Genomic DNA, 18,599 nt, shown 5'->3' with positions numbered 1-18,599 from the left:
AAGCTCAAATAGGGGCATAGAAAATTCTAACAACAGGCTGATTCATTCTGGATATACAGAGACAGTCAATGGATGTCTTACTTTCTTCTTTAACAATGGAAAGAAATGTATTGTTTAATTTGTGAACTAATTAATTACATCTTGTCATATAAAAACATTTTTTTAATGAAAAAAGCACAGTTCAGTTATATTAAAGCTGCTTCACCAATGAATGTAAAGCCGTACTAGTGTATATTAGCTACTGTAACATGGTAAAACACAGATGTAGAATGTGTGATGTGATTGTTTACAATCAGTTAAAATTAGGAGGTGCCAAATTAAATAGCTTCTAATTAAAATCCCTTTTATACTTCTATACACTTACCTGTGGGAATCATTGGATCATTTTGGTTGGATGGGTTTTCTGTTCTGCTGACAGAAGAACAATAATAATGCTTTTAGAGTTGTCAGCATTTACCAATTAACCCATGTGATTAATATAGAAACTTATAAACAGTTTTATTTAGCCAAATAAACATGGATTTATTTAACACATCGTCGCTTATTGTTGAATTTAGAAACTAGATTACTTTTTATTTATACTGAAATTTAGAATCTCTATCTCTAGCTATGTCTCTTTCCAGGTTGTTAAAGGTTAAATCTCTACATTAAACTCAATATCTCAGCACATTAACATATTCTAATTTTAAAAGCATAAAAACTACCCTGAGATTTTATAATACAGTAAACAAGGCTGTAGTCTGCCAGGCCTAAACCATACTACTATTTTTGAGATTACTTTGGGAAGATTTTAAACATTTTGATTTAAATCATCATAAAATATTGTTATTATTAATACAATTAAATTTTATTCTATATGAAACAACATCACAAACATAAATAAAATTTCATTTGCCAATCTAACTCTGCCAATCAATTTTTTTTTTTTTAGATTAAATTACCCATTATTATATACTTAGTGTTTAGGAGAAGGAAAAGTATTAAATATTCACAGAATTCTGTTGTGATTAATATGTTTTTTTATAAACTATAAACTGTTGTAAATTTTACTGTGTATTGTCGTTGTCCAATGAAAAACATGTATCTCCAAAAGAGTAACTTCACAGGTGAGAGGTAAAACATTTTTTTTACTTTCAATGGAAGTCTAATGTAAAACTAATTTATTTCAGGTGATTTTAAGGAATTTCTATTGGTCCATTCATCAAGCAATTTAGACACAGTGCAATGGATAGTTTGATTGTGTAAATCATGTAGTAAACTAAAAATTAACATAAATGTATATACTTGTTTTTCATTGGACAGCAACGAGAATGTTACGATAGGTTGTTTACAGCAAAAGTCTTATATATGTATCTGATCTTTTTTTTTTACCCATAATTCGTTAGTGCCATTAAGTAAGTACATTTCTCTGGATAAACAGAAACCCTCACTCTGATCTGAAGTGATGTGCATGGCATGAGCTTGAGTTAGAAACCACACCGTAAGCAGAGAAGCCATGACACTTTCCCCTCAGGACTTCACACTGTGAATAGATTTAGTCTAATCGTAAAGCACTGAAGCCTGCTGAAGATTCATGTAAGCACAGCTTGCAGCGAAAAGCCTCTAACCAAAAAAAGCATCTAAACTAATTTACACTGAAACTTCCTCTGGGGGAGTGGTATCACTTGGGGTAGTGTGCATGTGAAATGAAAAAAAGAAAAAATAAATAGACTGAATAAATGACTTACCTGCAGTTATTTCTTCTTATGCAGACTTATGCTGTCTAAAACACCAGCACTGATCGTCTGCATACAGATAAATCAAAAGCATTAGGTAAATGTTAATGGCGCTCTGCACCGGTGATTCAGGAGAGAAAATTGAGAGCTGTTAGAGGACACTGTTCCCCAGTTCAGTCTGAGTGTGAATGTGGCCGCAGATGGAGCTTCGCATGAGTTCAATTACTGTGAACGCATTAGAGAACACAATATGTTTACACAGTTTTGCTGCACATTATTTCTAGGACATGGCTTTGGCCCCCAGAGACAATTATTCTAGTGAGGATATCTGCCGTTCCTCAGCACAGGTTACAGACTCCCCATTAGCTGCTGCATTCAAACAATACCTTTAGCTTTAGCTATTTCACGAGTAATACAGTCATCCAGTAAATAAGCACAGCTGCAATTATGTATGTGTGTGTGTGTGTGTGTGTAAACATGGTGCTTGTTGAGGCTTTTATATATTGCTTTTTCTAATGTTATTTTAAACTCTGTGACAAATATATAATCAGTAATGTGTTTTTATCCAGATGTTGTCGAGCATGCTGGTCAGCATTCAACCTGAGATGATAACACCTCATAACTTATTCAGCTGTGGGCATTTCCATGCTATCCCTACTATCCCATTACTTTTTTTTATCTATATGAAACAACACCACTAATATAAGTAACATTTAATTTGCCAATCCAACTCTTGCCAATCCAAAACATATTGCTTGCTTGAGGCATCTATATACTACCTTTTCTGATGTATTACCAATAGTGTGTTTCTAACCTGATCTTGAAAAACCTTAGAAGATAACACCTCACAACTTATGCAGCTGTGGGTATTCCTATGCCACTCCTGCTAACCCATTACTTTTAGCATGCCAGTGTACTAACCCTAACCCTGGCAGTTGGATCCCAGCAACTGGGCTCAAAAAAATAAGATATTTTAAAATTCTTAACTTTAAATACCATTATATGACATTTATAATATATACCCCTGCCCTAGAATATCAGTCTATCCTAATAGTGCTTTTATACAGTGCACATTACAATTGAGGAGGTTTTTCTATTCACAGAGTTTCTATACATTTAAATGTGCATGAATTAATGGAAAAAGGGCAGAAATAAAGACCAAGACCAAGTTAAATCTTGTTTTGATGCCACCAGTAGCCTACGTCATCTGAAGTTAATTTTCACATCTCTAATGGATGGAAACATGAATTATTTTCCTTTTTTTCCCAGACAATTGTTTTTAATTGTGAGAAACATAACTTTTGCGAAACATTTGGATGAAAACCTGGCAACTGAAAATTACACATTTAAATGTCTAAGTGCAATAAAGGGCATTTAAATCTAACATTTGTCTGTTTCTATCTTTTAAAAGCAAAGGTAGAGAAAGCTAAGAACAAGAGCCAAACCAACAGGAAGCGGAAATGGAGGGAATGGCAGAAATAATCAATGACTAATCGTCTAATTTGAAAATATTTGACAGATTAGTTTACTATCAAAATAATCATTATAGCTTCAGCTCTACTATCTACTATTCTTAGACTCTTGAACTTGGAAGGCAGCGATGTTGACAGGATTCAAACTTATAATATGCTGTATCTTGACAGGTTGACAGTTAGACAAATGCACCACTCCAGCTCTGTGATACCATATATACACTTTATCTGTCCACTCAAAAAGAATGGAAGGGAGTTTTTCTCCAGAGTTTTTCTCTGAGTTTTTCGCCAGACATGCTGGACAGTGTTAAGCCTGACTCATAAGCCTGACCTCATAACTAATACAGGTGTGGGCAATTCCATGATGTCCCCTGAGATAAAACTTAATGATCAGTCTATTTTGGAAAAAAATTGATATTGCAATATTTTGTTGTTTTGCGATATTATTGCAATAATTAAACGTATTTGCATCAGATTTTTTTAAATTAATGATTCAGCATGCCATGATATTAATAGTGTAATTTGTATTGCATTTGTATGTATTGAAGATTGATATACTTTGCCATATGTAACATTGCAAATCCTGCAATATGACTTTTGAGCTTTTACCCATTGCAGTGACTATGCTAAAATGATACACTTTGCAGGCCTATGATAATAATGACAATATTGTGGTGTGTAAGCACACTTTAACACACTTTAACATCATCTTATGTACCACCCAACTGCAAAAAAAAAAAAAAAAATATATATATATATATATATATATATATATATATATATATATATATATATATATATATATATATATATATATATATATAATTGACTCTTTTGGGCATTATCTTCAGGTTCTCACCAGCTGTTAGCTGTCCTTAAGCTGTGGCCTTGCAGCTGTCCTCTACACCATCTTAATCCTGTGTTTCACCCAACGGGATTACAGCTATATTGAAAATGCCTATCAGATTTTTTGCTCTTTTTCCCATCTCTTCAATTCTTTTGTTTTTTTAAGCTTGTACAGGAATGCTCTCTGCATTCCAATTATAGATTTGTATCACATTCACCCTACCTCCCTTCCTTTTTCTTTTTTCAGTAATCCATGGTCCCTTAACAAAGGTCAGGAGGGGCTGGGTTGTTTCAGGGTAGCGCTGGTGAGAAATGCTAAGCAGCCCAGCTTTCTACGAGGCCTGTGCTTCCATCCTTTCCCCTCATCTCTTCCAGACACCTGCTGAAATCTTTTGGGTCATCACTGGCATCTGAAGTAGCGTGATGTTCTTTCAATAATCAGCTTCTTCTCTTGTGGAATCAGAATAATGCAGTGAATGCAGGCTCATTAATAATCTGAGGTGTTTAAAAGAAGAACTTCATATTGTGCTAACGATGTGAATATTACAAAAAATATGATAACGCTCTCTGTCTTTACAGACTCCAATGACTACACGTCCCATAATCTACCTCCTTAGCCTTCTGAGCCTTTAGCCAATCATGGACAGTCCCCCTGGTCTCAATCATCTGAGAAAAGAAAATCTAAATTGCTTAAACCTGTTTGTTTGCCTTCGCACTTTGCAAAGTATTGCCAACTTGAACATTAATGCATGGTTTGTATGTTGTGTTCTCTGTTACTTAGTCTAATGTCTGGTTATCATTGCACACTTCCTCTGATGCTTAATAAACTGGTTTATTCGTTTTATACATGTTACATAGAAGATTAGTACAGGAAAACTAGCATTTCAAAGAAACTTTGTAATATACCTATTTCACCCACTGCTTTTAGATTGCAGTACAATATTTGCCTCAGTAGCAAATATTACCACCTAGCTCAGAGCACTTAATATGAGTTTTTTATTCTTAAACAAGAATTATATGTCTCTCTCATGAAGAAACCCTCCCAGAAGAGGAAATGCTAGCTGAGGTGACTTTTCTGTAAAAGGTTTAAGTCATACATGATTTACTATGTTTTTTTATTAAATTAATTTAATATTGTACTGTCAGAATGCTGTGTGGCACACTGAAAAAATGGACCAGTGCTCAGAGTAATTTCTGCAGTAACATTTTAGAGTTTCTGCTACATATATTAAAAACATTGCTACCACTGCAAATATATGCATATATATAAAGCAGAAATTTGATTTTTTTTAATAGTTTTTGGTCTTTTGGGGATAGTTTTTGGGTGTTTTGGCAGTAAAAAAAAAGGAAATTAAATGATTAAAGTGAGGAGATGAGGGTTCCCTCAGGTGTCTCCCCTACCTAACGCAGACTTGAACGAAGTAGATATCCCTTTATGCAAATGATATTTAAATTAGACAAATTCTGTGCATACCGTTACTGATTTGTCATTATGTAGGAGAACTGTCATAATGGAGATTTGGAATGGTGGCATTTTAATGATGTCTGTAACAGTCAGTGATGTCAATCTCAGTCAAGGCCTTAGAGGTTCCTGAACCAACACAGTTTTCCATGTCAAAACAACACATGAAAACAAATTTAATAAGATTCGATATTTGATGAAATCTATGTCTAACCTAAAATGGCACAACAGGGGGAAAAGAGTGGTTGTCATAATTAAAACTGCAGTAACAGCATTGTTTGCAAACATTGCACCTAAAACAGGCATTGAGGAATAATTCACATACGCTGGCCAATGTATAGCCTCATTCACAAGATAACACCTCACAACTCCTGTGGCCATCTCCTTAAGTAACATGTAATTATCAGTTTATAAACTTTTACTTGTGCTTGGTGTATCAGGGTATTTATAACTGGATAACATGTTAAGTTAGATTAAATAGCAAAGGCTTATTTTCACATTTTTTACTCTTTATCACTAGAATAAACTGCATCTTCATTTCTTCAGAGAAAGCAGCAGGTCATGTCTTTTCTCATGTGTTACTCTGGCAGTATATGGAATTTGAGTGTGTTTGTGTGGGAGTGACCCTGTGCATGAACATGCATTTCCCGGCGAGAGCTAATCTGTTGGTCTACATGTGTAATTGCCTTCGCTGATAGAACTGCAGCGTGTGTTAACTGCTCAGCAGCCCCGGAGGCACTGATGCTTACTGCTATTGGAGAGACAGTAACGCAAAGAGGAATTAGCTATTATGATTCCTCTGAGATTTAAAGTCCAGCTTCACCCTGTGTTTGCTAATGGGTAGTTATCCCTTTATGCAAATGATATTTAAATTAGACAAATTCTGTGCATACCGTTACTGATTTGTCATTATGTAGGAGAACTGTCATAATGGAGATTTGGAATGGTGGCATTTTAATGATGTCTGTAACAGTCAGTGATGTCAATCTCAGTCAAGGCCTTAGAGGTTCCTGAACCAACACAGTCACCTTTTACCTGGTTTCACAAATCCAGAAGTATACAGTTCCAGTTCCATAACCACAGGCTGTGTTCCTATGCCTGTATGTCCTAAGTCTATACATTAAACTCAGTTACTCAGTCATACTTTACCTGGTGACTTAAAGTCTTTAAACCCAGAGTTGGGCAAAGCATCATTAGACTGTTGTAATGTGATGTGGAGCTTTTAGAAGTAATTGTATTACATATATACATGCTTTAAAAAATGCTTTTGTAAAAATACTGTATACAGTAATCTTAAGAAACATACTTTGTGTTTAAAGATACAAATCTGAGAACTAGAGAAAATATACACCCATACTATACACATGGCTTTAGGTGAATAATAAATCTAAACTACTGCTCTGCTGTGTTTCCTAACTGTACAGTCTAATTACTAACTACTGTTTGATTCGTAGAGATTTTGCCAGGTTCTCGTAGGTCTAATGGGTTTTCTGTGCTGCTGTGGAAAGACCTCCTGTCTTATCCAGCTCTCAGAGCTTTGCTTTGTTTTGTCTTTCTATTTTTTGGAAAGTATTCTAATAGCACCTCTAAGCCTCTACCTTTTTTGTGGGGGCTAATTGGACTTCTCGCAGCGACTGAATGGGTGCTAATTTTGTGCTGTTCCGCTAATGTGTTGCTGACAGCTACAGATAATTACAGTTTTCATTAGTTATTATCAGTGTGTTAATGAATTTGGTTTTACGTGTTGTGTTTTTCATGTTAACAAATGTATGCCTGTTGTTTGAAACATTTCTTTTTATTCTAAATGGGTTACAGAGACATTTTGCCCAAAGGAGATTTGTGAACATGAATGTGAACACCAGTATTCACCTGTTCTTTATTAACAGTTTTACTTCAGTATGAATCTAGAGAGGTCCAATTACTGTAGAATGTATTTAACTACCTAAATAAATATGTTTTTAATAGAAATGAGTGACATAAATCACACAAAGTGATAAAAAAATAAACAGTAAATCTACACACAAATGCATACATTTCATGTACAGCATGTACAAAGCAGATATACACTGCTATACAGCAGCATACAATATGTACATTTAAGGGCTCTTTCTTCTCTCTACAAAGACTGAGTGCAATATGAGCACTATGGGCCCTTTTTTAGCAACCTATAGGCGAGCTGTCAACCGTGGATTGTGCAGCTGGATTTAGGGCGTGTGAGTGTGTCTTCGGTATCGTGAGGGCACAAAAAGCAAGCCTTGCACAGCTTGTAATGTGCAAAACGCATCTACTAATTTTGTGTTTTGGGCGCAACCAGAAATATACCAATCAGCATTTTACTTGTCATTCCCTTTAAGAGCCAGGTGTGCTCTCTGACTTTGGCGCATTGGTATCTTAACAGTGCAGTACTTCTGTGCATCTCAGCAGAGAAAACTGACTGTACATTCTCGCTGCGAAGGTGCGCCAGCAGGTAATTTACGGTAACAGCAATATTATTTTATTTTGTCGGGAGTGTTAAGCTGCCTAGTTAAGAGAGGTATGGATGGGTGACTATTGACTGTTGTCAGGGTTTAAATTAGACAATGGCGCACCTGTTTTTCTGCTGCCAGGATAGAAACACGTCAGAAAAATTTACCTGAACACACCTCACTTCCAGACCACCACGTTCATCAGTGTAGATTTGTTCCTAAACGCCGACTCAATTTTAGTGGCTACGGCTTAAGGCGTGAAAATAGACTGTTGGCGGGGTTTAAGATAACAAAGAGCATCATGATGTGTCTTCGGCAGGGTGTTCAATAAGACCCTATGGTACTTCTAGTGGTCATATTATTCCAAAAAATGCCCATCTTTTCCATGTCAAAACAACACATGAAAACAAATTTAATAAGATTCGATATTTGATGAAATCTATGTCTAACCTAAAATGGCACAACAGGGGGAAAAGAGTGGTTGTCATAATTAAAACTGCAGTAACAGCATTGTTTGCAAACATTGCACCTAAAACAGGCATTGAGGAATAATTCACATACGCTGGCCAATGTATAGCCTCATTCACAAGATAACACCTCACAACTCCTGTGGCCATCTCCTTAAGTAACATGTAATTATCAGTTTATAAAAATTTTACTTGTGCTTGTATGAGGGTATTTATAACTGGATAACATGTTAAGTTAGATTAAATAGCAAAGGCTTATTTTCACATTTTTTACTCTTTATCACTAGAATAAACTGCATCTATGGAAGGAACTGGAAACTGCATTGTTATCTTCATTTCTTCAGAGAAAGCAGCAGGTCATGTCTTTTCTCATGTGTTACTCTGGCAGTATATGGAATTTGAGTGTGTTTGTGTGGGAGTGACCCTGTGCATGAACATGCATTTCCCGGCGAGAGCTAATCTGTTGGTCTACATGTGTAATTGCCTTCGCTGATAGAACTGCAGCGTGTGTTAACTGCTCCGCAGCCCCGGAGGCACTGATGCTTACTGCTATTGGAGAGACAGTAACGCAAAGAGGAATTAGCTATTATGATTCCTCTGAGATTTAAAGTCCAGCTTCACCCTGTGTTTGCTAATGGGTAGCTCGCCATATGGCGCTAATGGCAGAACGCTCAATTTCAGTCTGTCTGATCAAATAGACAAAAAAGAGGACAGCAGGACCCTTTACGCCCTCGCAGAGAGCCTAGGTTAATTTAGGAGGGCCGGGGAATCACGACCGGACAGCTGGTCCATTACTCTGTGGGTCTTGTGGTGTCAAACATCTGTGTTGCAGTGCAGTTCTTACAGTAGTATGATGATAGGTGGGTTTGTTTTGTTTGATAGGGAATACAGTTACGGTATATTTGTTTGATCTATACACTAAAACAACACTGGTATAGTGTCCCATAACTTTTGGCACATACCATGGTCTCTTTACATGTACACTGTGGGGGGTAATGGCCTCTATGACGTATCCCTGGTAAACAAGGGACAGTAGAGATGTTGCTGCATGCGGGTACTGAAATTTGAATGAGTTTATCACCACAATAATGATAAAAATACAATTGAATTAACTGCCTCATTCACAAGGTAACACCTCATAACTTATACAGATGTTTTTAAGTGTGATTTAAATGTGTTCCCCAGTCATCTCCTAAGATAACTATTTATAATCAAATTTTACACTGCTATCCTATTTTGCTATGTTGTCATGTTAGTGTATGAGTTAAATGTGTTTGTAGAATGTGTGGACTCTGATGCATATTTTGGCTGTAGATGCTTATTTAAGTTCTACATAAATTCCCAGCCAAGTTCATATTCATATTTTATTTAAGTTTTAAGAGTTCAGAAATCAACATTTAGCGGAATAACCCTGGTTTTTATTCACAGTTTTCATGCATGCATCTTGGCATGTTCTCCTCCAGCAGTCTTACACACTGCTTTTTAATAACTTTATACCACTCCTGGCGCAAAAATCAAGCAGTTCAGTTTGGTTTGATGGCTTGTGATCATCCATCTTCCTCTTGATTATATTCCAGAGGTTTTCAATTTGGTAAAATCTAAGAAACTCTTCATTTTAAGTGGTCTCTTATTTTTTTTTCCAGAGCTGTATGTCTTGATTTGAACTCTTCTGAATGTTGAGCTGCTATGACAAACTTGGTTAACTTGATAAGTTTTCATACTATTTCTCCATCTGGCCTGACATTTCTTTTTAAAAGTCAAATGCCGATGTGAGAGTGTTCTCGTCTGGTGGGAAATATCTGATCAGCACGATTTCACCAAGGCTGCTTTCGCTTGTGGGAACTCCATCGAAAATATTTCACAACGATGTTACCAGACAGCAGAGGTTCAATAAAAAGCAAGAAATATTTTGTTTCAGATTCGGATTGATCAAGATCCCAAATGCACCAGTGAACTGAGCTCTCTGTTATCTAAGCTGTACATCATATTTACAGTAGTACTGTGAGTTGTGTGCTATTTGGAAAAGCTACATTCCACCTTTATTCACCTGCTGCATTGAATCACTGATTCACACAAGCAATCCATTTTGTGAAACAGAGCAGGCAATTGTCTTCACATTCAGCTGTAGAAAAACTCTTCTTTAGAGTCCAGCAGAGTGGTGATGCCGACACAGAAACTAATTTTATATAGAGTTAAATCTAGGGATGCACTGAGCTAGGAATTCTTGTCCGATACTGATATCCGATATTACACGTATATATCTGCCAATGCTGATAAATAAATACATAACCTTAAAGAAAGAGTAGGTCACCTGGTATGACTTAAAAACAAATGTAACATACCTTGTATTTTAGCTTTTAATCAACTGTACACAAACAATAAAAGGTGTGTCCTGAGAAATATTTTTTACGTTTTGTTATCACATTTATTTAGCTAACTGGTCCTTACTTAGACTGTAAAATTAAAACAGACTGCTAAAATAAAACAATAGATCTTTTGAAACTATTAAAAACAATTTTAATGTAGCACAGCCAGTGTTGGCCTATTGTAGTAGCACAGGTAGCATCGCTTGGTCCTTCTCCAGCATACAATAAATACAAGTACAAGAAAGTATCGGTTTGCAATATCTAGACATCAGATGATGCCGAATATTCTAAAAAAAAAAAAACAGTTTTGCTTTCTTATTATGCAGTCATGCCTTAATAATGCGTGCAGCATGTGGTTTTGCATTATTTAGTTGAAATGCATTTTTTGTAGAAATAATTTAATTAATTTTTTTTAACCTTAATTTACCTAATTTGGCTGTCTCCCAACTTTATTGGAACGCATTGGAGTCCAAAAATGAAAGATTGGATGTATATTAACAAATGAAATATTAATAAAAATTCATCAGACAAAACATACAATATACAGATAAAGGTAAATGTTAAGGTAATTAAATGTAAGAAACATTTTAATCACTTTTAATCTGATTTTGGTTGATAGTTTATATTTGGCATCCTCTCATTACAGGATAATGACTAGTGTTGCTAAGGTGACTAGTAATATTTGAACCTTTTAGTAACCAGTAAAAAACATTAATAAAATCTCATTTATAATTATAGCCGATGCAGCTGAAGGTTTAAATGTGATAGGATTGAACACTGGGATATTTTTAACTGACCAGAAAAGTAACCACAAACTTCAGTTTCAGTTCCCAATTTGGAACAGCAGATGTCCCAAAAAATGTAGACCTACATGCGAACCCTGATCTGAAGTGTTCACCCAGTTTATAGTAGGAAAGCTAAAATGGGCGAGAACTGAGGATCTGAGAAGACTGTTATTCATAGAAATGGGACAAGTTTCAGAATAGAAATGATACAGTTCTCTGACTGACAGAATCCTAGAGGCCTGGGCGTATTGTGATTGATTACTGAACTAGTCGGCTTAGTGGGGACGGCCGTGCAGTGCACAGATGTGTGCTGGAGCTGAATTTGGGTCCCAGCAGTACGATGCCCTGCCTCCACTGGCCCCTTAGCAGGCATGATCAGCCTGGGGGACAGACTTGCCTCCCTGCCTCCCCTGTGCCTGAATATCAGCATCTAATCGCCAATTAGCAGCTGCACATCGCATTAAGAGGCGCAGCGAGGCATGCGATTAGTAGCTGCTCTCCCTGCTCTGCACAAACTTAAGGTTTCATCATGTCGGAGTAATGCAGAGACAATAGAGACAGGATTATAGTTTGAATATTTGTTTGCCCTTTTCTTTCCTTCTTTTCTTGTTTTTAGGATGAATATTAAACACTAATCTCAGACACAGAGTCACAGTTTTGGGCTTAAAATCATTTGAATGGAGATTAGGGTTTAGGTTAACCCCTTAACAGGCCGTGGCCTTTTAACGAGCCACAACTGCAGGTGACATTTTTCTTTGCAGTAAAATAAGCTATTTACCTTGATGGTTTTAGGGGACTCTTGAAGAAAACTTGGATTTAGCAAAATATTCATTATTTTTTTACATAATTTTACATTATATACCTTTGTACATAATTATTGAATAGAAATCCTCTTGATATAGGCATGTAATATCTGGCAGAAAATAAAAAAAATGCTGTCTGTTAAGGGGTTAATCTTGTAAAATTGGAGCTACTGTGTATGTATTTATCTTTAAGCATCCATAAGCATTAGCTAGCTGGTGCTAGTTCTCATCCATAGCCCATTTGTTTTTACATGACTTGCACGGCTATACCTGTTTGTAGAGCAGAGTTTTTTAATTTAGATTAATTATTTAAGTCTGTATGTCTCTGTGTATCCCAGCAGCATGTTCCTGCTGGGTTTTTTTAGAGCAAAGTTGTCTAACTCACAGCCAGACTTCATAGCCCTGCGGAGGACCTCTAAGAAAAATGTGTTGTTTTTCTATTTCCTCTGATAATGGGAGTAACAGGAATAATTATAGAGCACATTATGGTGTCACATCTTTTTTGTAATAACACATGATTGAGTTTCTGAAGAATTAGCTGGTATTGGTGTGCTATGGGTGTGTTAAATCAGGTAATGCTTTAAAATGTAGGTCAGTCTGCTTGCAATTGAACTTTCACACAGAGAAAATGGCAGCATTTCTGGATTATGTGGACATATGGCTTCTTCTTTACATGATGCAGTTTACACTTGCAACTGTGTATTGCATGGCTGAGCCCATGCAGAGATATATTTCTAATATAGAATCAGATCAGCCTGTTTTTAATGCTATTGATGATATTATGTAGTATATATTATGCAAATAGTGAGATATCCTAATCTTTTTATACCCATTCATGTTAATTTCTTGCAAATGACTTCTTTTGCAGCTGTTTATTAGTAACTGTATTAATACCGATTGCTTTTCCAGACCGCCCCTGACATTTTGAGATTGCCATCATGTTATAAATTAGTTGTTTTTATTATGAAATTGTAAATTGCCTCACTTTAAACATCTGATATTTATTCTATGTTCTATTGTGAATAAAATATGAGTCTATGAGATTTGGAAATCACTGCATTCTCTGTGCATTGCAAAAAAGAAGGAACATAGTACTACTGCTCAGTTTAAAGATATTTATCATTTTTGTGATAAATTGCACATATCTGTAATTTATGACATGCGGTAAAGTGAACAGACAAACAAACCCAGTGGTGATCTATCTCAACTTATCAGATGTCAAACAAACATGTGCACTGTGTCATCTTGCCTCATGTAAATGTATTAAATTTCCATATGTGGTGTACACACAAGTAATTGATACATATTCTTTTGATTTAATGTGAAATCAAACAAAAAACTGCACTGTTTTTCCACAAGAACAGATTTGAGAAAATACTCTATTATCTTTTTTATTTATTTAAAGACCTGTTTCAAACATACAATCTCTGTATCTTAATAAAATGTGTCTACAGACATCCTTTTCCCATATTAATGAAGAATCTAATCCAAATAGGATAAAGCACACTGAAATGCCAGAATACATAAGATTGAGAGCAGTAGGTATCATTATGAATGGAAACGGGTACAAGTGTCAAGTGTGTACCAGAAATACTGTACATCATAATTGACATTACCACCCACAGTGGACAGCGCAGTGGTTGGTAATGATGACGTGGTGACTGGTGGTATCAAGCTGGGATTGTCCATGTGAACAGACAATGACTGGCAGAAATCACATCAATACACACATACCTCGCAGATCAGTGGAGCGCTCTTTAGCTTTCATGGAACATGGCAAAAGTCATGGGACATGTCAGATAAGCTTTGCCTGGTTAAAAGATTATCAGTCATCTCAAGTCTATTAAAGAGTTTGAAGGCAAATGTAATTCTCTTCATTTTAAGTTCAGGAGGAATGTCTTGAAATGGCTTTGAACGCTACACTTACTGAACGCTACACAATTTTTTATCATTTTTTTGTTTCTGTTGCAGGACCTGCCTGCAGAACCGTGTCCCCCAGAGCAGAGTGTGAAGAACCCAAGCCTGAGAAGCTCGCAGATAAGGGCAGTGAAAGTGGAGCTTCCCTTAACGAGCTGTCCACCTCCAGCTCCGAGACCCACTCCGAGGCCACCTCACCCCAGGACGGAGGCCCTGTCCTGGCACCCCGTGGGGAGGTGGTGGGAGGGTCACTGGCCCCCTGTGGAGCCCTTCACTCAGTGTCTCGCCCCCCCAGCACCCTCACGCTTGGCAGGCCACCAAAAAAAGGCTCCTCAGTGCAGTGGATGGAGCTCCCGGATAAAAGACGCAACAGCGAACTTTTTCAGTCCCTAACCAGTGGGGTGGGGCTTCGGGAGGGTGGCGGTGGAGGAGGACTGACACGGAGGAAGACTCTGGAGAGACCTAACGCTGAAGAGGAGATGAAGCAGTGCATCCGGGATTTCCGTAAGATCAAGATTCCACAGGCATTCCCAGAGCGGAAGCGCCAGTGGCAGTCGGAATTGCTCCAGAAATACGGGCTCTAGGGAAGAGCCACGTCACGATCTTACTGTGCTGAATTTTCTTAGACTGCTGTACTTTTTCATGTGCAAGGAATTCCTCACATTGATGACATTTTGAAAAGGGAAAAACCATTAATTAATCCAGTTATTACAAATATTCCCAATATTCAAAGATAAAAGAGGATACAAAGCCATCTACTCGGCTTCATGATTGATTCACTTTTTTAAGCATGTGAACTACATGTTCTGCCAAGCCCAAATCCGAAGAAGATTGCCAAACTTGAACCAAATTAAGCGATTTCCAGTGACTAAAGAATCAGAATTCTATTGTTATGTTCCTTTCCATATGTCTTAAAACGCATCCATAAGAGGAAGTACAGGGTTAACGTTGTGTGTGTGATGTTCTGTTCCAACGTGCAAGTCTAGACTCTTTGTACCTCACTCTGGATTTGTTTATGAGAGCTGTGATGGGTATATGTATGTTTAATGAATGCTAGTTGACTACTAAATTTTAATCATACAATCATGTACAAAAAACTGTATAATCTGTGTCTTTTTGAACACATTTAATCATATGGACATTTCTGCTTCTTTTTAATAATACTGAGAGATTGAGCTCATGCAGTATCCAACAAAAGTGAAAACACCTCTCACATTTCTTCAAATAGTTTATTATATATTTTCATGGGTCAACACTGTAGAAATGAAACTTGGATGTATCTTAAAGTAGTCAGTGCACAGCTTGTATAGCAGAATAAATTTACTGTCCTCTGAAAATAACTCAACAAAAATGTCCAAATAGCTAGCAATACATGTGAATACACCCCATAGTGGACATGTGCCCGACATTTGTATCAGTATTTTATGTAACCATTAGGCGTGGAATTTACTCCTCCATGATGATGTTGCAAAGCCGGTGGACATTAGATACTTAGCTTCACAGGTGGGTTCAGATCTGTAAACAACAAATAAAAAAATAAAAAGGAAGAATTACTTTTAAACAGGGTAGTCTCTGATATCTGATAAACTTGTGGGAGAATGTTTTTAACACTCCTCCATGCAGAATTCTTTCAGCTCTGAGATGACTCATGGGTGGATTCATACTGGATATACGATGGAGAGTTTCTTCAGTTTTATTTATATTTTTTTAATAAGCTCCATTTCTCAATATTGCTCAAATGAAGCTCAAATGTCTGTATGTTTCGTATGTTTAAAAAGCTGTCTTAAGGTTTTTCACGTGACTTTATGGTTCAAATGGTAAAGAGTGCAATGCCAGAATCAAAAATCACTCTATGTAAGAACCTGAAGAAGAATGATTAAAATGTCAGGTATGTGTCTGGTATTTCACATGATGAAATAACATGAGTGGATTCGTATTTTCCCATTGGATGACATGGTGTCAGCTGTCTGGTGTCAGCTAGGCCTATAGGGCTATGACTATGACTTTCACTGTTTATTATGTAGATTCAGTTTGTAAAATGATCTGTGTGATTTTTTTGTAAATATTTCTAAAACTATGACTGCAGATGGGTAATTAGGGTGATGCAGTAATTGCTACCAAACCTACACAATTCTATAAAAGTCTTGATCTTTAGGGCTTTGTAAATACCTTGTGGTCGAGGCTGGACCCCTTTGGTCATGTCTGGAGTTGTGTAGTGTGTAGTGTTTAAAGTTTAAAGCACAACAGTAAAAGCTGGACTGAGACGCTGAATCTCCTTCCAGGGCACAGGATTGAGAAGCACAAGGCGAGAGCTGTCTCTGTGAAAGCGTAGTCGCAGCAGCTGCAGTATTACAGCCAGGCTCTAACATGAGCTAGTGTTTGTGTTTATGATGTAAAATAAAGAACTGACGGATTTGTTTTCTATCCGTTGACCTCTGTTGATCTGCCTCAGTGTTCTGTAATAAAACATGTCATGTGAAAAATGAAAAAAGTAAATAGAAGAGTCTTCTTGTCTTCCTGGTGTTTAACTAAACCATAAATATGCTAATTTCAAAGTTTAAACCACAACTAATGTGTAAATTCCAATAAGTTCCAAGAAGTAAGTAGTAGAAATAGAAGTAATTTTAACTTCAACACCCTCACAAGTTGGATTTCCTGTTCAGAAACTCAGGAGAGTCTCAACAACCCAAGTTCAAAATCCAAGATGGCTGCCCAGCACATCAACAGTAGTAAAAGCAGTAGTACTGTACAGTTTATTATCCCTTCTATGTATTGATGTCTCATAAAATCAGTCGTATAAACAGTGCTGTACAACTTCACTATCTGGATGTTGGTCATTTGGTGTTCTCACCTCCATCTCCCAGACCAAGCATCTCAGACTGCCTCCTTTGAATTTACAGTGCAGTCTAAAGGAACCAGAAACAAAGCCAATGCTCAATTTGTCCAGTAAGTGTAATGTTTAAACAGTAAAAGTGACATTTGTGTATTTTTTTCATCAAATTACAGTATAAATTACAAAAAACTGCTGTAGTACAATTTAACCCCGAAGTTGCTGCAAGACAGTCAGCATGCACAGGAAATGAGAAATGATGCCTTAAAAGGTATTTTGACTCTGTTCAAACAAGAAAATACAATACTTGACAGTGCTGAAAAAGACCAAGTACTAATTGCTACCAAGTCTAGCACATCTAACCACGCTAATGTTATCTGGCTGGCTAGATTTTTCAGTATTTTACACTAACATCATATTTGAACTACGAATAACTTTGTACAGTGTGTCTGTTAATGCAACTATAAGCACAGTAACACCACATGGTCAATAATAGTATGGTTAACTATCTAGTTGTCTGATAACTGGACTTCAGATCAGCTACTCCAAGTATTTCAAATGGTCTGTTTCAGCCAAGGTTGTCAATCAATTAATTGTGACTTAAGCGTCATGCCTTCTTAAGCTATATCGGAATAAGGGGTTAAATAGTTTTGGTTAAGAATATAAAACTGTGGTAATATCAACACAAGGAAAACTTACTGTTGGAATTTAAATTTCAATTTAAAAGAGATAAATGAGATGTGAAATGGGTGGGTCTGTTTTCTCACTGAAACATAAGGATCAATGGAGCTACACATCATACTGTAGCAACTTAGCAGAGCCAGCAGAGGCGCTAGATTTGACCATGCTCAAATATATCCATTTATAGAAACAATTGTGGATGAACAGAGCTACAAACCATAATGCAACCAGCCAACAAATGTCCTAGACCTGTGATCGGTTCAGTTTTAAAAGACATTGTGTTGCATTTAATAAAAGAATTCTCAATATTTGTGTATGAACAGAGCATTGGGTTATCTTGCCCAATGATTCATTATTATGTTGTTACATTCCTTTTTAGGTTGGAAGGAATTACACCAAGCCTTTGAGCACAGTTTAGTGATTTTTTTTTTGTTGAAAATTCTGGACACTGACCTCGAAGAGTTCACAGTTCATCACTCCTAAATGACCACATTCACATTTTCCTCCACCTTTATTTAGCAGCTTGATTGTTCTTGTGGTTTTGCTTGATTTTTATTTAGACTGCTCTATGGTTCATATCTGATATATTTATTGTGGTGAGATCAATATACACGCTTAGTTTGTGCATATGATACTCCTTCCTAGTATGAGTTGCATATCACTAGAAGTGCTCCAGTGGGATTTACTGATGTGCTGGGATTGGTTATTCAAAAGATGAGCCGTTTTCTGGGAAAGACTAACATTCTTGGAAAGTGCAGTCTGACCAACAAAGTGAAAATCTATAAAAAAA

The 18,599-nt window shown here is 36.6% G+C and overlaps 1 protein-coding gene across 1 annotated transcript in view; it reads left to right on the top strand.

Annotated features, from left to right (window-relative positions):
- Positions 1-16,775, top strand: part of kctd8 (potassium channel tetramerization domain containing 8) — a 57,452-nt gene extending 40,677 nt beyond the window's left edge. The window contains exon 2 of the mRNA XM_007247447.4: positions 14,353-16,775. Coding sequence (XP_007247509.2) covers positions 14,353-14,882 — 530 coding nt within the window. The 3' untranslated portion in view covers positions 14,883-16,775. The remainder of the gene's footprint in view (positions 1-14,352) is intronic.
- Positions 16,776-18,599: the final 1,824 nt, after the last annotated feature.

Source organism: Astyanax mexicanus, chromosome 10, assembly GCF_023375975.1.
Source record: "Astyanax mexicanus isolate ESR-SI-001 chromosome 10, AstMex3_surface, whole genome shotgun sequence".
NCBI lineage: Eukaryota > Metazoa > Chordata > Actinopteri > Characiformes > Acestrorhamphidae > Astyanax > Astyanax mexicanus.
The sequence above is the reverse complement of the archived record's forward strand: the minus strand, read 5'-3'. Positions and strand labels throughout refer to the sequence as shown.